At 41.5% G+C, this 25,032-nt stretch overlaps 1 protein-coding gene across 2 annotated transcripts; it reads left to right on the forward strand.

Annotated features, from left to right (window-relative positions):
* Nucleotides 1–15,084, forward strand: YTHDF1 (YTH N6-methyladenosine RNA binding protein F1). Of its 2 annotated transcripts, XM_074553400.1 has the most exons (5): nucleotides 1–418; nucleotides 807–831; nucleotides 2,289–2,368; nucleotides 6,166–7,692; nucleotides 13,569–15,084. In XM_074553400.1, exons 1-5 carry the CDS (start codon nucleotides 392–394, stop codon nucleotides 13,593–13,595), a joined length of 1,686 nt encoding a protein of 561 aa, XP_074409501.1. In that variant the 5' UTR covers nucleotides 1–391; the 3' UTR covers nucleotides 13,596–15,084. The 2 variants fall into 2 exon arrangements, with proteins under 2 accessions (XP_074409501.1, XP_074409500.1); XM_074553399.1 differs by lacking the exon at nucleotides 13,569–15,084 and having other exon boundaries at nucleotides 6,166–13,549.
* The last annotated feature ends 9,948 nt before the right edge of the window (nucleotides 15,085–25,032 follow it).

Here is a 25,032-nt window from a genome sequence, read left to right on the forward strand (position 1 = left end):
CGCGCCCCGCGCGCTCGCCGCTGACGTCACCGCAGCCCGGCGCCCGCCGCCATTGGAGTCGGCGGCCGCCGCTGCCCCGCTCGCTGCGGCCCCAGGCCCGGCCCGCGGGCATGTGAGAGACCGGGCCCGCTCCGGCACCGCCAGCGCCACGGCCGAGCCGCGCCGCCGCCGCCTGCACCGCCGTACCCCGAGGAGGCGCCCCGAGGAGGCGCCAGGCGGCCCCTTTCCCTCCCCCTCGGCCCCGGCCCCTTCCCCGCCCGGCCGCCGCCTGAGGGGAGAGGAGGCGCCGCCGCCGCCCCTCCGCCAGGCCCCGGAGCTCCGCGCCGCGCCGAGCGGCCCTGCCTCGTCCTCCGGCGCTCTCTGCTGAACCACGGGGCCCTGTGCATGAATTATGTCTGCCACAAGCGTTGACCCTCAGGTGAGTGAGCGGCGAGGCGGCCCGTGGGCGGGGGGATTCCCGGGCCTGCGGCTGCAGGCCCCGCGGGGCTTTTCTTGTCCCCCTCGGCTGCTTTCGAGCTCCATCGTTCTCCGTAACTTCCCCCGTGGGCACAGCACGTTCCCGCCTCCTCCCCGGAGCCGGGGCCATTTCTCAGGAAGGCCGGTGCTGAGTGATACGTGGAACACGCTGCTCCAGCCCGGTCCAAACAAACCTTGAGATGCTGCTGGCCATTTTTAGAAGTCTCTTCCCCGTCCTTAGAAGCTGTGGGGTTCGCAGTGTCTCTGACAATATAAGCGTTTTTCTAAAATTAACTTTTTTATTTCCCTTTTCTTTTTTTTCCCCGTAATCACGTGCTGTGGCTTCCCAGAGACCGAAAGGACAGGATAATAAAGGTGAGAAATCATGCTGTGATCTGGTCGCTTAAATTGTTACTGTAAGAGCTCAATTACGCAGGTACCTGTAGGTGAGCAGAAATGTATCGCTGTTACTCTGCATGGAAAACATCTGAGAATGGGGGAATGGGTGCTTTGTTTCAAAAATAACATCGACTGCCATTCATCCGAGCTTGCCTGCATCCCACTTAGTGCTGCTGGATTTGCAGTGGGAAGGACTCTGTTGGTACTAAATAATTCTCCCTGTTGAAGATGAAGCAGGTTGCTATGTAAAGTCACAAGGATATCCCTGTACAATTTATGTATTTTTTCCTACTTTTCTGAATGCAGTTGTGCTGCTGCTCTGCTGTTGGCTGAGATATTTATATAAGCCCATAAAGTTAATAATTTTGGGAACTTAAAAGATGGTTAACTTTTGATGAGATAATAGGCATTTTTATAACTCTTCTCCAGTTGAAATTAAACTTATTACTAAGTCATCTAAAAAATATCTTACTTACTGTGTTTGCTAACAAGCATGTAACTCTTAAGACTTAAAAAGTAATAATATCCAACTCACAAATGCTTCTTAATACATCTTAACCTGCCTTGAAAATCCAGCTCCTTCTGGTTGAAGGAAAACACTCTTTTACCTCTACTCCCCTGATAAACTTTGCAGAAATACTCTGCTGAATTCCCAAACTTGTTCGCTAAACACTTTATTTGGTGTAGTATTGTATTTAGTTCAGTATTATATGTAATTCAGCTATATTTATTTCTATGAAATAGGTAAATACAGCAACTACCACACCGTGTATTTGACCTTTTTTCAAATTTAAGACAAACAGGAAATTATTTGAAGGGACCTAATAGCTGGTTTGGGTTTGTATGTCATTCAGTAATGGGTTTCAAATGCTTATCAGACATTCTTTTATGCTTAAGTAGGACTTTATGGCAGATATCTTTTTTTTTACAGATGAGAATGTTGAAACTTAAGTTTTCCTGAAAATATCAGGATACCAAAGCTGTTAGCAGTCTTCATTTCATAATTAAATGTAACCTCACCTCATCTTATTTTAGCCAGCTTAAGCAGTGAATAACACACGCTGGGAGAACTGTGAGTTTGTGTGTTCTAATTATGGGCCAGAACAATAGATGTTGTTTCCCAATCTTTTTTCACAAAATTGTTCTCAATAATGATTTTCTGTTGGGAGTTAATTCACATGAGTTGTTTACTCACTCTCAGCTGTAGAATTTTTAATTACTAATTTTTTTAATTTACTCAAACTTTGTTTTAGAAGCAATAATATAAAGAGAAACTATGTGGGGGGTGGGAAGTGTCATCCCTTGGTCTTTTTATGAGTCTTTCTGGTTTGCAGAAGAAATCTGGCTGTTCCTAAAGTAGCATAGGGTGGAACATCACTCCTGCATTGCTGCTGCTGCTGCTGTTTTAATGTGCTGTAACCCTTTTTTTGTAGTACAAAATGGTTCATTACATCAGAAGGACACAGTTCATGACAACGATTTTGAACCTTACCTTTCCGGGCAGTCAAATCAGGTTAGTGTATTTTTAACTTAGTTTTTTTTTTTCCTTAGGCATGCTGTTGGCACTCCATTCATAGGATTGTGTGGAGGGAGCAAATGCCTTAAATAGAAATGAAAAAAGAAATGACAGCATATTGTGTTACTTGGTGATACAACCAGCATTTGTGTTCCCAAAGCTGATATTACTCTGCATCTCCAGATGGCCACAAGTGAAAATGAAGTTGGTGCTCCAAGGAGCTGGAGCTGATTCCTCCTCCCCTTGCAGGTTGTTGGCGTGGCTGGACTGGGACAGTCTGATCTCACAGTTCTTTGATAGGCCAGTTGCTTGTAGGAGTCTAAAATTTCTGCTTCTATTTTTTATATAATCACAGAAATTAATGTAGTTGAGATTTGGGTTGGATGCTCTCTAGGTACTTTGTAGACTTGTCCCATTTTTTACACTTCAGAAGTTGTTGTTCTTTGATGTCCTCTGATACTTTTTAAGAGTTAAAGATGTGTTACTTAAGAGTAAGGAACTGTAATGTAAACTCTCATTATAATGTACATTAAATCAACATCCATAACTAAAATACCATTTTAATTGAAAGTATTCTCTGAAGTAATTTTTGACTTCACATTCAGATCTTTAAAGGGAACAAAATTGTAGAAACTAGAGAAGCAAAAAGTTTTCATTGACAGGTATGAAACTCCATTTCAGAGAGAAACATTTACTGCAGGTACATGATGGGATGGCAAAGTGTTACATTTTAAAAAGGAAATTTATAATTCAGTCTGAAGCTGTCAGATGCCAGTGTTAATATTGATGGCATCACTGAGCTTGCTTGCAGCACAGACATGTTCTCCAGACTTAATTTAATGGGAGGCATTCCTTCTTTTGGAGTTAATGTGCTGTGGAAGGTAGAAAAACCTTTGTGGGGAAAAAAGGAAGCAAAATCTTAATTTTTAATGCAGAATTAATTATAAAAGAAATTGAGGTTTTCACCTCCCTCTGATTTTTTAAAATTGTGCTTCATCACATTTGTATGTGATTTTTAATGACTTTAAATATACTGAATGTTCACGTAGAAAAAAATATACCCATCTATTATAGTTTTATTCTGGGAAGTTTGTCTTTGCTGTCAACAAGCCAAATTATTAGGATTAAATAGAAAACTTGCTATAGCTGTTAGAATTTCCATAATTATAATAAAAGTTTTCTTCATGAAAGTGTAGCTCCATTGACCAATTTATTTATGCTGCAGTGAAAAATTGGCATGGCACAAGAAACAATTGTGTAGGTCCTCTTACAATTTTAAGTGGAAAGTGGCAGTAGCATTAATTAGGACTGTGAGATTTTGTACTGAAGACAACCATGTTGCTGAACAAAGCCTTATTATCCAGTTATCCACTCAGATTTATTCAGCCCTTGAAAATTACTGTAAAGTACACATGACTTAAAAAAAAAAGATTTGAAGCCATCTGAGTATTTAAAATAAACTTAAGAAATTAAAGCTCCAGCTGACACAATAATATATTTAACATGGAAAGTCAAATGTAGGTGAGTAATATTGTGTTAAAAAGTACTTTTAAGAGTCAAATAGACTCTTCATGTACAGATTTACACCCAGCAGGAAAAGCATCCTCCTGTAAAGTCAGTGAGAACCAAGAGATTATTTCTATGGAACAGGGAATCACCAGCATGGAGCATTTTTGGGGGATAGGAGATTCTGTCCTAATTACCAGAATGGTTGAGTTGGTTTTGTTTGGAAAGTTTTAATAAAAAAGATACAGAAGGGTGCAGAAAGGTCAAGGATAAGTTTATTGAAGTTCTGCTGTTGAAGGGAAGAACTTCTGTCAGGGTTTCTTTTACACTCTGGCATAAAGCCAGTCAAAATAGATTGAATGTCTGCTAAGGATGGCTGCTGAAACTTTCCTTGAATCTTGTTAGAATCCTTGTGGAGACTTTGCAAGCTGTGTGAAGAGATGACAGCTGCAGGAATTGTCTTAAATCCTTTAATCTAAATATTTCTGAGGGAAAACACTTGCTTTTCTCTAGGCTTACTCATTTTAGTCTTAAAATCTAAACTTACAGAATTTGAGCATAACTACCTCAGAGAACTACTTATATCTCCTCCCTTTCATCTGTATTTGTTTTTAATTTTTTTCTTAAATTAACATTCAAAATATAACACTCAGCAGTGTCTAAGTCTTTCAGAAAAATGGTTTTTTATGCTAAATATTGATTACTTTAGCTTGGGAGGCTCAGAAAACTCAGTGTATTTTAGAGGATCATCTCATAGGAAGGTGATTTCTGTACCTCTTGTTAGTGATAGAATTTGTGTGTAAATAAAGGCAGCTTGAAAAGTGGCAGAGATCATTTCTTTTGAATCAATAACATTTGATTTAGGCTGTTTCATCTCTGAAGTGTTTGCAGTACTGTATGGAAGTCTTGGAGGCATATTGTGGTATCATTCTGTGTATGAAACTAAGGCTATTGAATTACTCTGCCTTTGAGGTGTCATGGAAAAGAGGTCATTGAAAAATGAGCAGTAAAAATGATTCTGTATCAATTGAATATTAGGCTTATCTTCAGCAAGGAGGGCATTTTACTTTTTTTTTAAGAAAGCTGAGGAATAATCAGATTTTTGGAAAAATGGCTGAAGTTCTGGTGCAGTTTTCCTGATTTTACAGATAGATTTTTCTTTTCTAGTTTGAAATCTAGCAGTTTGAAAGAAGAGTTCCTCTTCTTAAAATAGTATTTATGAGTAAGGAAAGGCGAGCTGCTGTTTGACTCATTAACAGGAGATGTTGACCTTCCCACCCCCTCTCTGGTAATTACAATTGGAGTGTCACTTTGGAAGGTCTCCAATATGAGTGCTTCAAGTTGATTTGAAGAGGAATAAAACCCACTTTAGAGCATCCTGGCTTTGTTCTTTTGCATTGCTGAATGTAAGAATCATATGGAATGCTTCAGGATCAGGTGCCAGCAGAGTGTTAGTGAGAGGAAAAGCTTCTCAGCTTGCTCTAGGACTTAACAGTCGAAGGGGAGGAAATTTCAGAGGGGGTCTGTTGGTTTATAAATGTTTGGTCTCTTATTTCATGAGTAGGAGAGATGTCCTGCTTGAAAGGACAGTCAGGAACACTCCTGCACAGTTGTAACTTTACTACTGAGGGAGGAAAACATTTATGCAACAGGCTGGAAAGGGTCTTTCTCCAAGATTTGGGATGGCCTGTGTCATGTGCCATCTGGGCATGGATTTGTCTCTGGTGCACCAGGCCCTGTGATGTCAGCTTGTATCTCCTACCTGTGGCACACTTGGCAGGTGTGTCAGAAGTAGCCTGTGTATGTTCTGCTGCTTGAGGTGTGGGGTTTTTTGTTGGAGACTGTTGGCCCCTAAAAGTAACTCCATAATGAGGATTGTAACATGTCTATACATATGTTATATGTATTGTCATATTAAGGTGATTAATCTAAAGCTTCTTCCATGTAGCAGTCTAGAAATGCTAAATACCCTTAGTTCTGTGAGCTGCAAAATATAGTTAGATGTGTTCCTTGCAATAATTTGGGTATTGGCTACTAAATAACCTTAGCAATGTGGGATTACATGGTTTCAACATCTCAAGTAGTAACCTCAGTGTGAGGCCCTAGTCCTGGGGTATTATGAATGCCCAGATACTTCATTTTAGCACTGAATACATCTTGGAATGTGAACTAAGATCTGTCATTAGAAATTACATTACTTTGTCTCTAGTGTTCTTTTCTGTTTGGTGTTGTGGCTGTTTATAAATGGAGGGTTTATTTATCTGGTGACTGTTTTTTCTCTTTAACAGAACAGTAGCTATCCATCAATGACTGATCCTTATCTGTCCAGTTATTATCCACCATCTATTGGCTTCCCCTATTCTCTCAGTGAAGCACCATGGTCTACAGGAGGAGATCCTCCTATCCCTTATCTCACCACCTATGGACAGCTCAGTAATGGGGATCACCATTTTATGCACGATGCCGTTTTTGGACAGCCTGGGGGTCTGGGAAATAATATCTATCAACACCGCTTTAACTTCTTCCCTGAAAATCCTGCCTTCTCAGCTTGGGGAACAAGCGGGTCCCAAGGACAGCAGACACAAAGCTCAGCATATGGGAGCAGTTACAGCTACCCACCCAGTTCTCTGGGGGGTACCATTGTGGATGGACAAACAGGATTTCATAATGATACATTAAATAAAGCTCCTGGAATGAACAGTATTGAACAGGGAATGGTCGGACTTAAGATTGGTGGAGATGTTACGACTTCTGCAGTGAAAACAGTAGGTTCTGTTGTTAACAGTGCCGGGATGACAGGAGCCCTCTCTGGGAATGGTGGATCTAATGTAAACTTGCCAGTATCTAAACCAACCTCTTGGGCTGCTATTGCCAGCAAGCCTGCAAAACCACAGCCTAAAATGAAAACAAAATCTGGACCTGTAATCGGAGGAGCGTTGCCTCCACCCCCTATAAAGCATAATATGGACATAGGTACTTGGGACAATAAGGGTCCTGTGGCAAAAGTTCCTGCCCCCCAACAGATACCTTCTCCTCAGTCTGTTCCACAGCCACAGCAACCAATTGTTCAGCCTGTTCCAGCTCAGCCTCCTCCATTGACTCAGCCACAGTATCAGACCCCTCAGCAGCCGCCCCAAAACCGCTGGGTAGCTCCTCGCAACAGAAATGCAGCTTTTGGCCAAAGTGGAGGAACTGGGAATGACACCAACTCAGCTGGCAGCACCCAGCCCAACCCCGTTCCGAGCGGGGAGTCCCATCCTGTCCTTGAAAAACTGAAAGCTGCTCACAGCTATAACCCTAAAGATTTCGAATGGAACCTTAAAAATGGACGCGTGTTCATAATAAAGAGCTATTCCGAGGATGATATTCATCGTTCCATTAAATATTCTATTTGGTGTAGTACGGAACACGGCAACAAACGCCTGGACAGCGCTTTTCGCTCCATGAACAGCAAGGGCCCCGTGTACTTGCTGTTCAGTGTCAACGGCAGTGGACACTTCTGTGGAGTAGCAGAGATGAAATCGCCTGTGGACTATGGCACCAGTGCGGGTGTCTGGTCTCAGGACAAGTGGAAGGGGAAATTTGATGTCAAGTGGATCTTTGTGAAGGATGTGCCCAACAACCAACTGAGACACATCAGGCTGGAGAACAATGACAACAAACCCGTTACAAACTCCCGTGATACACAGGAGGTGCCCTTAGAAAAAGCAAAACAAGTGCTTAAAATTATTGCTACTTACAAGCACACGACCTCCATCTTTGATGACTTTTCTCATTATGAAAAGCGCCAGGAAGAGGAGGAGGTGGTGCGGAAGGTAAACTTATTAAAAAATTTATTTTATACACAGATATGGGGAAAATGAAATGTGAAGGCTGCTATGGTGGAAAAATGTAAGTAGGAATTCAAAATGTTTTTAATACATCTCAACTTGATGGTTTTTTGTGTGTTTAACAACACAAATCTGATGCATATTTCTTTGTGAGAGTTTCACAAGTCAATGAATTTCAAAGCAGAAAGCTAAGCAGTAATGCGGGTAAAGGACTTTATGTCCAGTTTATTGGAGTTTGATTTATTTTTTTATCTTCAAATGGTTAATAGAAAATAGTTTCTGTTTCAGAATTGGGTTCTGCCAGTGATTGTCACTTAAGTTTTTTGCCTTAAATATGAGGTCTTTAAACACTGTTTGACTGGAACTGGGCTATCAAAATTGATACCTGTACTGGTATTTGAAATTTGTACATCACCTTTAAGAATAAGAAACTTGATTTTGTTTATTCAGTTTATCTCTCTGGAAAAGAAAGAGTTACATAATATTGCTGGAATAGTGCTAGAAAGAGTGCATTTATGCTGCTGAAGTCACGTGTATTATTTGGATAAATAAAGGTTTTCAGTTCCCAGGTTTAATCTGTCTACTAATTCTTGAAGTTTTGAGTGAAGATGTAGTGAGAGAAGTCTGGGCAGTAACTGGGAGAGTGTAATAAAACTTTCCATACACTTTCATGGCTCTAAGTCTGCCACAAGGGATCTCTGCCCCTATCCATCCCACTACCTCAGTTTCATGAATGCCTTTTTCTAATTAGGCAGTCTAGAAGTAATGACCTGACAAAATAATAGGTGTCAGCATGTGTAGTTGCTACTGAAGTAACACTTAAATTTGCTTGGTGTTGAGAGTGTTTCTTAGACTTTTTTGTATAGCATTGCAAATACAGCATTTGTTTGACAGGCTGGTTTAGTTTAGGGTAGCTCACACTTTTTTAAGATGTTTTTAAAGCAAAGACTTAATGCATATTCCTGCAGCTTAAATTCTAAAGTTGCCACTTTAAAGTTTTTTATTGCCATTTTAAAGTGTAGATAAAATTTACTTTAAACTGTCTTCATAGATTGTACATTTAAATTATATGAGAAGAGGAGTTCAGTGTCTTTAAAACTTTGTGGCTGAACTTTTCCTGGCCATGATAGATGTGCATAGCTGACCTCAGCACAGCAGGGAAGGACAGCTTAAAGTTGCAAGTTTTTCTTGTATACTCCCTGTGGGATTCCACAAAGCAAAACCTGAAGGGCTTTACTTGAACACTTCATTCCTTCAGTAGATAATTAGCAATTCAGCATTTCATGTGGAGAGGTGTTCCCTTCTGCAGGAGAGAGTCCTGACAAAGGGAGGCAGCCTGGGTTCCTCTGCCCAGTGTTTGTGGTCTAGTGGGGTGTGATTGGTTTGGGTTTTTAATTCTCTCTCCCTGTGCTCTGCTGCCAAGGCTGGAGGGGAGAGCTGTGGGTGTTCAAGAAGTGAGAGCACAGGGAAAGTGATAACAGATCCACTCCTGCACAGATAAATCCCTGGCCTCAGCAGGATCCCAGTGGAGGCACAAAGAGCAGAATTCCTGTGCTTTGTAGGATCTCAGAGGGTTGGTGTTTGACTGTTGAGCTGATCTCATTTTGGATTGATTTAATAAACAACTAATTCCCACTTCCTGCACAAAAATATTCTTACCTAGGTCATTGCTTTATTTATAACAGGATCAGTTTTTCAAAATAATGCATTTTCCTTCCTCATTTAAAACAGAAGCTCTGGCTTGTATTACACATTCACAAAATAAACTGTGAAGTCTAATGTCATATTTCTTAGATTCCTCTCAATAGCTTAGAAAATGGGAAATCAAAGTACACTGAGGAAGGTAATAGTGCTAGAGAGCTAAAGCAGAGCAGCAATGAAGGAATAAGATAAAATAAGTAAAATAAGATGCTGCTTGTCAGCCTGCACTGTATAAAACTTGATTGGAAAGTCAATATTTTCCCTCTTCATTAATAAAAGGAATTTTAGAAGTCCAGCTGATTACTAGAAGAGTTTGGGGTTTTTTTACAGGATATGCATAAAGTTCTTATTGTTAAGAAGTTTGTGCTGTTGAAGTTCAAATCTTCCTGTTAACAAAGTTAGTCTTCCTATGACAATAATTTTTGAAGAATCTTATTGCCAACAACCTTATCTTACAACCTAATTGACATTTTCAGGTAGTTGTTGGTATATGTGCCATCTTAATTGGTTTTCAGATGGCTGGATTTTACTCATTATACTCTTTAGCTGTAAAATCATTGAAATTTTGTGCTTCCATTTCACTGCTATTGTGATTACAAAGGGACACAATTCTTAAAAAACTGTACATGGAGAGTTTAAATGATACAATTTCATTTATACACAAATATTTAGTAGAGAATAATAATGTAATCTGTGCAGGGCAAGGCACTGGCATTTGAGCTCTTTAGATGGTTCCAGTTTGTTGCTCACCAGCATTTCCATGGCTGCTGTGTGCAGAGCCAGCTCCAGCTTGTGCTGCTGTCAGTGATGTAGGAGCCCCAGTGTCAGTGCCAAATCATCCAGTGAGGCTTTGGCAGGTACAGTGCTGGATGAAATTCATCCAAGTGCCAAAGATTGATCACTTTGCAGCATTGCTGAAAGAAGGGATCCCTCCAGAATTGAGAGAGGGTTTGGTCATGCTGGGATGTAAGTGCAGCTTTTGATTTGCCACACTGAAATAATTAACCAGAACCTGGGAGGGGATTGGGGTCTGGAATGAAATAGCAGAACAGTGAGTGGCATGAATTCTCACCTGACCCTCACAGCCTTTTTCAGTCAGCTCCAGAGCTACTTCTGTCATCAAAGCCCATGCTCTGAAAACTGTAAAAAAGTTGTGATGTGTAGAGTTTCTTTTAAAAAAAATAGAGTGTAATGTGGCATTCGTTATTATTCCCTGAAAGCATGCCATCAGAGCCTTAACAAAGTTGTCTTCCAAAGTTTAAAAGCTTGTGAAGACAAACTTGTTGCAGATCTCGGTAGTTCCCAGGTGACAGATGAGCCGTGAGCAGCTCAGGCTCCCAGATCTGCACCACAGCAGATGGTCCCAGTTGCTGTACTGGGCTGCTGTGCTGTCACCTCTGATTCAGGCACTCAGCTCTACACCTTGGTGCTGTGTTGGCAGAGCTGCACAGTCTCAGAAAGCTCCTGAATCACCAAGATTAGCAGTTCTGCTTTAGGTGATTAAATACTGCAAAGTGTTGGCTGGTGTGTGTTAGTACTTGGGAATACTCATTTTCTCCTAGCACTGGGTGATTCCTTTGTGATGAGCTTTCTGTGAACAGTCACTGAACTTAAAAGGATGGAATATTGTCCTTCCTCCAAAGCTCTAGTTTAAAAAACATATTTTAAGATTAATACCAGTGTTCCTGAGATAAAGAAAACATTTCTATTTCTGTGTCTGAAGATGAATGCTTTGATCCCACTGACTTTAACCAAGTTTAGTAGGAAAGCTGAAGCTACTTTAGCCTGAAGTGAAGAGAAAAGAAGTTTGACAGGGATGAGTGCCTCCAAGGTGGAAATCTCTGCAAGTTTTGTGGAAACCTATTTTCCCTGTGTCTGAAGACCACACAGATTAGTGTCCTGAAGGAGAAGTGCAGCTGGAGCTCTCCTGTGAGATATCAAGAGTATTCCACTGGAGAAGAGAAGCTGAAGGCTCCGGATCTTCAGAACCCAAATGAGCGCAGCTTTGTTAGCTGCTTACAAAACTGTTTATTCTTGCTTGCAGTAGTGCTAAATAGCAGTAAGGAAGAGAATTTGAGAGTTAGAACTTCTAAAAAGCAGCCATGCTCGAGAGCACGAAGAATTGTTGCGTCAGTTTATGTGGTTTCAGACATTTGTAAAGAGGAAGACTCAGATTAGTCCCAAGAGAGAAAGCAAAAAGCAAGGTAGGAGGAACTGCTTGGGAACTTGCTCAGTAAAGAGCACTTTTTACTGAATTACAGTCTGAGCTGAGTTTCTGAATGCCATGAGCACTTCAGGTAGAGGTCTCAGGTGCTAGCCTGCCTCTTTTATGTGGGGCTAGTCCTTGAGAATGGAAAACTTCCATTTCTAAAGAAAGTGGAATTAGGGAGGTCAGTGGATGACTACACAGAAAACTAAAAATAAATTCAGTAAGTTACGTGAGGTGGCAATGGGAAAGAGTGGACTCATGACCATGGTAGGGCTGCAAAGGGGATGTGCCACCTTGGAAATGGAAGTTGGAAATAGGATGAAACAATTACTCTTTTTGGAAGCCTGAAAATGGAGTTGATATGATTCAGTTCTAGATACTTTGTAACCACCTTTTGTTTGAAATGTCAGACAGACATAAGCTCTTTTTATTAAGAACAACTTGTAATGTTCTGATACTCTGCCATTAGGAAATGGCTTTTACTGATAATTCATCATAGTTGAGAGTTAAAAGACAGGAGGAATAGATTTTTATAATAAATTCTACCACTTTACACAGCTTGTTTTGTTGATTTGGTAAAACAGCTTTGCTATCTCTTACTTCTGTCTTAAATTATATATTCATAATTCATTCTGGACTTTGTTGACTTAATTTTATTATGAAAATTAAAATATTAACATTCTGCCTGGAGGCAGAAATCAATGTATTCAGTTTTTAAAAGTCTCTTCTGATTTTTATGCTGTGACCAGCTGAAGCAGCAAATGCAGTCTGTTACATTTACAATGGTTGTTATATTAGCAAGTAAGCTTTACATCACAACAGAAACAATTCTGAGATGAACTTTATACAGAATGAGTCCACAAAGCAAAATATGAAGGTGTTAGTTCAGGAGTTGGCTGGGGGTGGTGCTTAGGCTATTCACAATTTCCTTTGGAATAGGATTTGGTGCCTGTTGATGCATTTAAGTGCAGAGTCAAGTCTTTCCATGCCAGTTCTGCCCTGTAAGCAGCAAAACTGGGAAGGCAGAGCCGTTTCTGTGCAGTGCTGCCCTGGCTGGAGGATGCACAGGGCTGAGGCACAGCAGCCTGGTTCTGTCCTGCTGTCTGTCCTTGCACGTTCTGCACCTGTGGGGCTCCTGGAACCCTGAGTGCTCTGTGGGCACTGCTCAGTGTCCCTGGAGCCCTGGGTGCTGGGAGGGCACAGGGTCACTGATGTGGAGCTCCCTGCAGGCAGCCCCAGCTCTGTCCCTTGGGTGGCCTTTACTGCCTTCAGTGTTTGTGCTTAGCAGAAACTTGGGGGAAAGGCTCAAAGACCCTCCCAGCAGCACTCTGGGATACTCTTGGGGTGGTCAGTCCAGCTGTGCTGGGTTTTATCAGACTATGGAGAAACACAGAACTTTCCTTCTGCCTGATATTGTTTCTATCCCTTACCCCCAGGTGTTTCCCAGTGCTTCCCAGAATAGTTGAACCTGTAGGAAGATATAGGGACAGACTTTCTCGACAGCTCAAATCCCTGCTTTTACTGAATGTGACTAAACTCCAGAGTCATTTGAGTGCTTCAAAATTAGACCAGTTCTGTGGAGTTCACTAATCTGCCATCTGCTTTCTGCTCGTGTATTGGTTGTGCTACTACTGCAGTAGCTAAAATAATCCAGAAAGTGGAATATTGCAGATCCTGGTTCTCCTTAGGAGTGTTGATATTTTATACCTTTCTCTCTCTGTGACCTTGGTTTGAAGTGACTGCAGGTATTCGTCCAGATGTCTCACCTGAGACTGCACTTAAAACATTAAAGTATCAAGGCCTTGGGTTTGTTGGGTGTGAACAGTATATTTATAAAATGTAGCAGCATTGTTTTAAGTGTGTAATTATCTGGGATCACATTAGTTCTGTTAAACTACTAAAAACTCTGCTTGTTCCTTTGACTAAAATCTAAACTTTTTTCTCTTTGCAGGAACGTCAGAATCGAAACAAACAATAAGAATAAACATAAACAGTTTGATATATATACTAGAACTGATATTAGATTCGACTATGAGAAACAAAATTAAGTATAACTGGTGCTGTATCCTGGCATCAGGACAAACTAAAGCTTTCAGTTCCAATATATCTTCTCGTGCAGGGGAAATTAAGTTGTTGCATCTTTAAGTACATTGTAGTTTATTTTTGCCCAAGTGGATCTGCATTAATTTGTATCTTTTTTTCTATGTAAAATTCTGTAGAAATCATTAATAAAGGTGTGTCTGTTTTTATTTTTTTAAGTTGGTAAACAGTTATATTAACCTAATGTGGACCTATACATGAGCATACTAAAGTGTCAGTGCTTCCCAAAGACTTTATTTTGGCACGAATTATGTTCCTAGCCAGATATAGAGATTATGGAGAATACACGACAAATCTTCCTTTATCCTCCTCCCAATCCCTTTTTCTTCATGGCAGAAGTATGAAACCATGCATTGATTTTTTTTTTAATTTTTTTTGTCATTAAAAAAAAACCCTCGTAAGATACTGCACTTCAGAATTTTAAAAATGAAAAAACTCCTAAATTTCTGATCACTTTGTGCAGCTGCTCTGCCTCTTTATTTATCTGTACAATTACTCTTTTAAAAAACTGCTGATGCGCCATGTTGGTTTTTTCTGTCTAGTAGAAAATCAAATTGTCAGTGGAATTGTTTCTCTGGAAAATATTTCCCTTTCACATTCTGTTAAGCAGTGCTTCAGTGTGCATCTGTTATTCCATATCCTGCCGAGGGTGAGCAAGATGCTTTCTCTCTGCCATAATTCTGCTTTACGGTTTTTGTAGCTTAATTAAATAATAATGTGATGCTATCGACATTGCAAGGGTTTTAAACAATGTGTTTAAACCTGTTTCAGCTTTCAGGTGTTATTAGTTAATTGCAGATCATTTTTAATCCTTCCCTTCATTACTCTCTCCCAACCCCCCCAAATCCTAATGCCATTTAAAGTTTTTATACCAATAATGCTGAGCTTTAACGTAGGAACTAATAGTACGGATAATATGATGGATTATGCCTCAGATATTTGAAATTGACAGTGTGTTTGTCTAATTTTTTTTTTCTGTTGGATGAGTAAAAAAACCTGTTTTAAGAAAATGAATTTGCTGTCATGTTTTTGTGGAGTGAGGGGACCGTCGGAGAACCTGTCACCAACTGGAGTTCCAGTTAAGCATGGAAATGGTGCTCATGTCCGCTGCTCTAGCACACTGAATCTGCACGTGTTTATTGTAGAGGATCTTTTACTATATTAGAAAGCAAGTATCTTCTGAATACTATTTACTCCAAAAGGACCTCCAATTTAAATAAAGTTTAATCTGTATCATTTAGACTTGTATTTAGAACGTATAACTCTGTCTCTGGACTGTTACTGCCTGTAAGGAGTAATGGACAGCATCAGATTAACTTTTTCCTCTAGGAGAATACAAGCCTTAATAAACAATACATATTTAGCAAGCCTGATGTCATTTTCATTTTTTTCCCCTACATTCACTTGTCTTCCTCTGTTCCAATCACACTTTATGCTGATTCCTCAATTTAATCTAACTTGAGAAGTGGTTTGATTAACTCAGATGTTTGCTCTCAGCACACCTGAACGGTTTCACAGGACTCTGCAGAGCACATGGAAGCAGCTCTGGCTGTTCCCATTGCTCAGAGGACCTGCATCCATGTGCAGTGGCTGTCCCTCCATGTGCTTCCCTTTCCCCTGGCACGGTGGAGAAGCTGAGGAGAGGACTGGAAGTTGTGCTGTGTCCTTGAGGAGGCAGCAGCACAGCCTGGGGTCACCAGGGTGAGAAAAGAAATCCCAAATCCTCTAATGCTCTGACCAGTTTTGTTCCCAGCACTTGGCTGTGTTTCCCAGCTCTTACCTGCAGTAATTTGCTTTGATATATTTTTTTAACTGACTTATTGAAGCAATCGTGCATTTTATAAAGGTATTGCCATCCAATAAAAGCACCTGCTGCTAGTTTTAGTTGTTACATCAGAACACTTCCACTGGTGATTCCAGAGCCAGAAAGAACTGCTACATCTGGACACTCAAGAGAAAAGTTAATTACACAACTTCAGTATTTTTTTTTTCAGATCTAAACACTCTGCTGTGATATACCAATAGACTTCAGGTAAATGTTTTCTAAAAACAAAATAATTGCGAGGCTTCAGCTGAAACTGGTTTGACAGTATTAAAGCGATGTGTTTCAGCTGTCTGGCTTTGTGGGTAACAGAAAGCTTCAGTAAGAAGAGATTTGTTACTGATACTGCAGTGTTGTACAGCCCTATCAGAGAGGTGGGAGAAGATTTAAGAGTGGGTAAAATAATCCTGTTCATCACAAGCACGTTGGGTGCTCAGATAACTGCAGTGCTGGCTGCTGGTCCTGATTTTCAATCCCCTGCCACTGCAATTCCAAGGGATGACTCACTTTTTGTGTTTCACAGAGTTCACATTTCACTGTGAGGGGGAAGAAACATTCTTCCAGTGTCTCTTGAAGAATAACTTCATGTCACAAGTCTTGCTTATTCTTTATTTAGTCCGAGTAATAGTTCTGAAGGAATGTTCCTGTGTGCTTTTGGAATTGCTGCTTAAACTCATTCCTTAAATGAGTTGCTTTGCTTGGTGTTTCTGGAGTTTGGGTGTGACATTAGCTCTGCTGCCTTTCACTTTTAAGCCAAATGGAACTGGTAGCACCAAATGCTGATTAAAAAGTTAAATTATGTCTCTGGTTCAATTGCTGGTTGGTGATGGCAGCACATTGCACTGCTCTGAAGCTGTGATTGTGCATCGTGAGGGGAAAAAACCTATTTGCTTGCAGGTAGTCACACCAAAAGTAAGAGTACAGAATAATTAAATCTTTATGGAGATTATGTTTGTCACTGGGAGTGACTTGAGCTGGTAGAGAAAACAATGAAGTTAAACCTACACTGAGATGTGAGGGCAGAAATTCAAGATTACTTCTCTTCCATAACACATTGGGCTCATAAGGCCAGACTGATTTTTCTACTTCTCATTTTTGGGAGATGGAAATGGAGGATGTAAAATTTAAAATTCTACTTTTTTTTTTCACCATTTACACTGCTGTTCATATTTAAAGATGTGTTTCTTGACAAAATACTTGATATTTCTTTGAAGAAGTTAAAGGTATCTATGGAGTTGCTCAAAGGGTATTAGTGAGATCTCAGTGAAGAAGAGAGCAGTATTTATTTCTAAGCATTAGACTGACCACATTGCACTACAGAGCATGGGTAAGTGTTTTGCTTTTCCTCTTTAAAACTGAGGGATTTAATTTGGCCAGAGAAGATGGAAATTCCAATAAATGTGGCCATAAAAAACCTTGTAGGCAGAGATAGTGCCGAACTATCAAAAGAAAACTAACTGATGTAATGTTACTGCCCTTTTCTGGTTTCTGCACCTCTTGAGAAAAGAGGCTGAGAGGAGTAACGGAAATTTAGTTAAAACAGGAGATAAATGCAAAACTAAGCACAAACATCTGATGGAGGGAAGTGTGTTTTGATGTAATGCTCCTTCTCCTGGTCTCTCAGCTACTTTGAATTCTTTATGTTGAACAATCTGTTTCCCTTGGAAGAAGCTCTGGCTCTTGCTGACAACAGTGCTCAGCATCTGCTCATTTCAGGAGAAAGCTGTTCTCTATTTTTGGGAAAGTGCGGGTTTTAATTGGAATTTGTGATCCTGCCCAAGAGCAGAGCAAGTGTAGTTGGGGCTGTGATCACTGCCTTGGCTGTAGCCTGCCCTGTCCACAGCCCCTTTGAGAAGGAACAGCTCTTGTTCAGCCTATTTTTAGAATTCAGAGAGTTGACTCAGAATGTTGAAATTACTTAATTGGGGTGTGACTTGGCAAAGGGAGATTTTGGATTTCACAAGAAACATGGTTCAGCCTGATGGACTGTTCCATAGCTGACATCATTCCCACAGTGCATCTTCCCAATTCACATCTCTTGGGGCTTTCACCTAACGTAAGGGTGAAGGGAAATGTCTTGGGTATGAACATTATCAATTTCACAGCTTTCCTGTCTTCAGAAAAGCTTATGTTGATTAAAAAAGCTCTCAAATTGCCTATTGCAGATGCAGAGCTGCTTTGCACGTGCAGTGTGGGATGTTTCTCATTTCCCTGTCAGAGCATGAGCAGGGCAGGGCTTTAGCATTTCCAGGAACAGCTTTTGTTCCCTGGTACAATGTGGGATTAATTTCCTTGTTTTATGTAGGACCATCATTTCAGGGCACCTTTGTAATCCCTTGGGAAATGCTGCACACAAGAGTGCTGGCTTGACTTGTGTCTCCTCATTCTGCTTCCTGTAGCCTCCCTGATCTCCCTTTTGTTCACATTCTGAGGTGAGTTCCTGCCAGCACGAGCAGGACCTTGGAGATGTGCCTTCTTCAACATGCAGGACTTCATGGAACTGGCATCATCACTGTCTTTTACTGAATATCCCTCAGTTTTGAGAGCGTGGGAGGTTTAATGCCATCTGTCTGTTTATAAGTTATTCAAGAAATTATTTTTACCTGGGATGTTACCATGACAACAGACAGACAGTAAAGTCTTCACCAAATGCATTTCTAATGTCCAACTGCTGCTAAATCAGTAGGATCTGGTGTTTTGCTATGGTTTCAATAATGAAGACAGTGGGAAAGAGGTGTAAATACTTGTTTTACCAAATATACAGTCTCCAGGTATTTTTAGATTATTAATGCAGTGCCTTGGGCAGTAATACATACTGCAAGCAACATCCTTAAATATTTTTCCCTCCCTCACCATCTGGATGTGAGAATAGGAAGAAAATAATTTTTATCAGTAAAGGATACATTGATTTATACAGATATTATTAGGGAGATTTTTTTATTATTTATATCCACTTTGATTTCTGTGCTTTGCTCTGTGGGCCTGCAAATTGTAAGTTGAGCAATTTGATGATTGATAACATTTCAGCCTCTAAGACAGCTCAGCATCTCCCTGGAAGTTGTGTTCTGCAAACCCTCCTGAGTTAGAAACCACTGATGGAGTAGGAACTGTTCCTGCTGCTGCTCTCCTGTGACCACACATTTCAGCTGAAAGCACTTGAGGGCAGAGAAATGAAATGTTCAGGTTCTTGCAGCTGAAGGCACTTTGCTGAAATAGTATTTAGTCAGTTCTGATAAAACTTTGGGCTCAGAAGTAGCAAATGAGATCATTGTCTACACCTGGAGGGAGAGTCACTTTTCAATCCAAGAGAGCACATTCCCTGCAGTGGGCCCAGATTTAGCAAGTTTGGAGTTAAACTTAGTGGTGGAAAGTGGCTTCTTCTTCACCTCCTTTGTGGATAATCTGCCCACTCAGGGAATAATGGATTCTGGAAGGTCTGGGGATTTATGGAGACTGTTCAGCTTTCTTAGTCTGTTGGCATGTATGAAAATCCTTTTCTAATATAAATCTGTTTCATGCAAATTTGTAAAATATTGACAGTATACATTTATGTGAGCGCGAATAGTCTGATTTGTTGGGGGAAGAACTCCTCAGAGGTCTGCAAAAAGCTCCTGCTTGTAACTTCAAAACCTGTCAGCACAGGCTTTTGGCCACTTGTAAAAAAGCTGATTACCCAGAACCCTTGAAAAACAGTTTGGTGAAAAGACAAGGTGCTTTGATGTTTTGGCTTATATTCCTTAAATACATTGGTGATGTTTGTTACCTGGCATGAAAATTCACATTTGTTAGGTGCAACTACCTGAAAAGTTTCTAGACCTCTGTCCCAATCTTTAACTTGTGCTAAGCCTCTCTGAAAAGTGCTCTGAGATACACAAAAGCTGAGATCCTTCCCAGCTCTGCTGCTCAGGACTGGGGTAGGACAAAGGCTGGAAGGGTGTCCAGGGTAGGACTGATAACAAAACTCTGCCATTGCAGAGGATTTTTGAACCATTTGTTAAAAGAGTGCAAGTTTAATCCTTAAATTAGCTATTTTGTACTTTCCCACAGGTAGAGCAGAGAGCAGGGGTAGGAGCCAAATAGGCTGAGCATGGAGGCTCTGGGGTGTCAGGAAGGAGCAGTTACTGGTTAGGTCCCCATTTCTGGGACAGTTTTAGATTCTGAGGTATCAAAGCAGGTTTTATTTCTTAAGTCGCTGGCAAATTGTAGAGATTTTTCTTGTGTTTTATTCTTTTCAGCCCTCACACTGTGTCACTTTGAGATCTCCCTTTGAATCAAAATACTCAATTGTGGTGTAATGAAATTGAACTGTTGGCAGCAGTTGGATGGTCAGACACTTAATCACACCAAATTCTGTTCTTTCTATGTAGTACCTGCCTAACTGAGCTAGCTTATTTCACAGTTTTCAGGGGTCTATGCTTTTTTTCACTAATGCTAGATCAGCCACCAGGAATTTGGAACAAAGGAAGCAATTACAGAGGTGTAGCTGCATGTTGTATCACTGGTGCGCAGCACTTCGAAAATGAAAGCAAAGGATGCTGCTTTGTGTCCTCCAGTTTTATTTATTTGACTTCTTTTAAAGAGAAATTACAGCTAAAACATTATAACTGCAGCAATTCCTTGTTTGCTCTGACAAGAAGCAAGAATTCCTAGTTTTAATCTGTTAGTCTCTTAAAGAATAATCTTTCAGTGTGCCTTGGCCAAATGCTTGATTTGCAGAATTTGACAGCTCGTTCATTCACTCAGCAGCAGCATCAAAGTTAAAAGCATGGTGGGGTTTTTTGGTCCAAAATATTTGTAGTTCTGAAAATGCCACTTCAGAACCAGGGAGTCGTGGTCAATGAGTTGGGAGAAGAAATAAAGAGCAGTTTTTATCAACTGGGAGTAAAGACAACTCCAAAAGATTTCCTGAAGCTGAGGAAAGAGCAACACTAATGAGGCCCTGTGGGAAATGTAATCTCCCTGTAGTGAGTAAAATAGTGGGTGGGGAAGAGCAGTAATTTTATGAGCCAGGTATAATTTCAAGTTTTTTCTGAACTTGCTGACCTTGCTGAGGATGGGAAAATACTGCAAGTTGCTAATTCAGTTATTTCAAAGAACATGATAGTGGAAAATGAAAAGGAGGGTATTAATAAAAGACCAGCAGATGGGGTGATCTTTAGACAGATATTTAAAAATTATTTATCCATCAGAGTTTATTTTAAATAATAAATACAAGCAAGGATGTGAATCTGCAGATCACAAACTGCACAGAGGTTCCTCATGTTGAATTCCAAAAGCCTTCTGGTGAAATGAGAGTGGGTTGTGAGGCACAGCCATCCTTAGAAACATTCACAATTTTCATCTGCTCTGGGGATTGTGACCTGCATTGGGACACCAGAGAACCCACAGCCCCTTTCCCTCTCACCTCCTCCTGATGCTCCACAAAGTGAGTGGCCCACTGGGGGTGAATAAAAACATACCAGGCATTTAAGCTGTGCTTTCAGTCAGGGAACAGATGCAGGTTTTCCCCCAGAAATACTCTGAGCATGGAGATCAGCACCAGTGAAAAACCTGTGCTACAAGTGGGGCTTGAGAGAGCCCTGCTCAGTTCTGCAGGAAGAGAAGAGAAGAGAAGAGAAGAGAAGAGAAGAGAAGAGAAGAGAAGAGAAGAGAAGAGAAGAGAAGAGAAGAGAAGAGAAGAGAAGAGAAGAGAAGAGAAGAGAAGAGAAGAGAAGAGAAGAGAAGAGAAGAGAAGAGAAGAGGGAAGGTGGCAAACGTGAAAGCAGCCCTGTGGTTTTTGTTCTTGTTTTTTGAAGTGTGAGGGTGTGGTTGTGCTAGAGATAAATGGAAAGGCAGGAGGAGGGGAGGGAAAACAAGTGGTGCACAGTATGTGGTGCACAGTAAGTGCTGCCATCAGCTTCCCCAGCACACCTGCAGTGAGGAGCCCACATGGGCTTTCCTGAGAGCCTTGTGGCTGCTGCAGCATCCTCAGTTGTGGCTCATGGAGCAGCAAAGGTGGCGTTTGAATTACTCCCAGGAGCCCAGCTGTGCCATTAGTCAGCCTGGTGAGGTTTGTCCAGAGGCACAGAGCATCTCTAGCCTGGTGGCTGCAGCAAGCATTCAGCCTGTTTGAAAGATTAGTTACGGGAGCTGTCACAGCACAGAGAAAAGGAGGTTTATAGGAAGTACCACTCTGACACCTCTGCCCGCAGGAAATGTTGTACAAACACAGGCCCAGAGTCCTGGACAGTTAAAATGGATTTTCTTTGTGATCTAATGTCATCCTTTCCATGCAGTTACTTCTGCAGTTTTCTCAGGCTTCATTCTCCCAGGCACTTTTCATCCTCACTAGAATAAGAGCATGTAATAAGCCATTAGTTTCTCAAATAGCTCACACTCTGGAAAAAAACTGGGATTTTTCTGCTTTATGTGCATCAGTGTGTATATTACATTTATGTACACATATACATGCATTTGCTTCCAAGAGGAGATGTGCATGGACAAACAGTGATGGCTTTTTTCTTCACAGAAATGGGAAGGTGGTAACTCTCACTGTGTGTCTGAGCTGAAGGGAATTGGCACAGCCCCAGATGCTGCTGATTTCCACTAGCTGGCAATCTCATTGTGCTTTTTGTAAGAATGCATTAAAGGTATTAATGATGCTAACAAAGAGGAAAGTGGGATGATTAACAATGAAATGAAATAGCAGAGGAGGGAGGAGGTCTGGAAGGCTCAGTGTGCATCAGAGACTGTTCTCAGAGATGCAAACCAGGGAAAGCAGCCCCTTTTTCACAGCTTTTGTCAGACAGTTGGTCTGGTGTGATGCCTGCCCAGTTGCCCACATCCCACATTGGGTGGTTCCAGCCCAACAAAGGGATTCTGCAAGGGTGGGTTCTCCTTCCTGCAAGAACTTGCCAATAAATAAAAAAGCAATGGGTTTGGGGAGCTCTGCAATTCTTTTACACTGTAAAAAGTGCTGGGAAGATAAGGGTTTTATTCAGTGTTACCTTTTCTCTAAGCAGCACTGGCTTTCAGCACAGGCTCTGTCACAGAGAGCTGCTCCCTTCCCCATTACAATCCTGCCCACACTTTGTTTTTTAATTGAACTCTGACTATAAAACCCAAAATACCTTATTTCAGTGATTGGCTCCTCACCCCAGGCTGCACAGTTAGCACAGCTAGTGGAGGGTAAAGGATCAGAATTAGCAAAGCTGGAGGAAATGTAATAGCAAATTCATGCCAAGAAGCCAACTGCAGAGATCCTGATCATCTCCATGGTGCTAATTTGGTGCTGTTGCTGTAGTTCACAGCATTGCCATTTCAGAGGCCATCAGCAGAGCTCAGCTAGATGAGCCTAAGAGAGCTGGGCAGGGCATTGGCTCTTTCCATAGGTCCAGCTGCATATTTAGGATGCCTTTGAATTAGTTTGAATGTACAGGTATGTGTGGATCACTCTGAGGTGATGTGATGTAGTTGGTAAATTGTTCCCAGAGTTCTGTGGAATGGAAAAGTGGGAATAAACTGGGATTTGGTAAATTGTATGAGTGTGCTGACCCCTCAGAGTGCTTTGCATCCTCCTCTGGCAAACAGATTCCTTAACCTGTGTGTGTGCTCTGCTGCTCTCAGGGCAGGCTGGGTTTCTGCTCCCTGTGGGCAGAGTGCTTTAGGAGCCAGGAATATTTTACTCTTTGTTTTCTCTTCCTGAGCTTATGCCATTCTCAGTTCTGACTTTTGGATTTGGCTCCCACAAGGTGGGAACCTCTCAAACTGGGGTCTTTGCAGGGATGTAGCTCGAGCTGAGAGTCAGCCTGGCTTGTGAGAATTACAACCAAGCAGTGAATTAAGGACTAGAGCTAAAATCTCAGCTCCAGTCTTAGTCATGTTGGATATTCTCTCAAGTCCCTGCTCGAGGCTGCTGAGTCCTGGGAGCTGAGATTGTTCTTAGGTGCCGTTTGCTAGGAATTTGTTTTCATATGTGTCAGATTATTGCATTGCAAGGCTCTTAGCAAAGCTAAAGGGTACAAAATGAGGCTTTTCTGTTCCTCACCTGCCATTCCTATCTCTCTGCAGATCTGCAGAATGCAGGGAAGGATACGGGGAATGTAACTCCCAGTTGGCACCATCTGGCACAGCTCATGCTTGGCCTTCCAAGTATAGGATGTGATCACAGCCATGCAACTGTTCCATCCCCACAGTGATGGGGCCTGTGGGTGCTACTGGCACAGTTTGTTCTGAAAGGAGTTCCTGATTTGGTTAAAAAAAAATACAAAAAGCAAAATCCAAAAAACAGCCAAACAAAAAAAAAACAAACCAAAAAAAAAAAAAAAAAAAAGAAAATACAAAAAACCAAACACTATTAGGGCAGAAAAAAAAAAGATGGAAAAAAATTATAAACAAGCAAAGTCCCAGCCGCTGTGTTTAAAAAAAATAAAAATAGGGGAGAATTTTTTATTTGGAGTATGAGGGGTCACAGAAGATGATGTTCAGGACTGAAATGCAGCCAGAGGGCCCTGGGAAGATCTGTTCTCCCTCACTGCCTTTTGTTCTGCTCCAGACAAGCTGCCTGCACTGCTGCATCCCTGGAATCATTTCCTTCTGACACAGAAGGCTTCCATTAATGCCTTCCTGCTTGCATCTTTGTTTCTGGGCAATTTCCAGAGCATTAAGCCTCAGCACATCCACTTATTCTGGGACTCCACATCTCAGTCATTAGCTTCTTTTGCAAAGCCCTGTCCACTGCATGCAGCAAACCTAATTGTGCTGTGCTGTTCCCTCCCCTTTGGCTGCTGCAGCAGTTCCAGCCTCAAAGAGCTCCACCTGATTAACCACAACTGTTCCTTGCTGAAATCACCTTGGTCCCCATTACTCAAGCTGTGCTTTTGCATTTGATCTTTGAAATGCTTTGTAATGCTTACCCCACCTTTACGTGAAGCTAATTGGGATGTAACTTCCTACAGATCTTTTCCTGTAACGGTGCCAAAAGCTTCTCTGTCTCTGGGGCCTGCACCTGAGTGTGGCTGTGCAATGACAGGTTTCCAGGATTTGGGCAAGGCTTTGCACCAGGATTTGACAGAGTCTGACTTCAGAATCTATGCTCAGAATCTTCACACTGGGAAAAGGGAGAGCCTTAGGTGAGAAGGGTTTGTGCTGCCAGCAGGGTTTAGAGCAGAAAAGTGCCAGGCAGCCCAGGAAAACAGCCCCCATGTCCTCCTGCTGTCACTGGCCAGTTTGCAGTGCTGCTTTGCTCCATGCCAGCTCCACCTCCCTGCTCCCTGCTTTGATTTATTTGCAGAGCCTTGGGTGTCAGCTCCTCGTGCCTTTTGCTCTCTGGATCTGGCATCCCTGTGCCTTGGCATGAGCACTGCACAAACTCTCCTGCTGCAGAACCCCCTGGGATGTCTTATGAGGGTGCCACCCTACTAGTAACCCCTCTAAAATGGAAATTGCCCATTTCCAAACATGGGATAAAAGTCCTCTCTCTGTGAGCTGACATACAAGCTCCTGACAAATTCTC

Source organism: Zonotrichia albicollis, chromosome 17 (assembly GCF_047830755.1).
Source record: "Zonotrichia albicollis isolate bZonAlb1 chromosome 17, bZonAlb1.hap1, whole genome shotgun sequence".
NCBI classification, from domain to species: domain Eukaryota; kingdom Metazoa; phylum Chordata; class Aves; order Passeriformes; family Passerellidae; genus Zonotrichia; species Zonotrichia albicollis.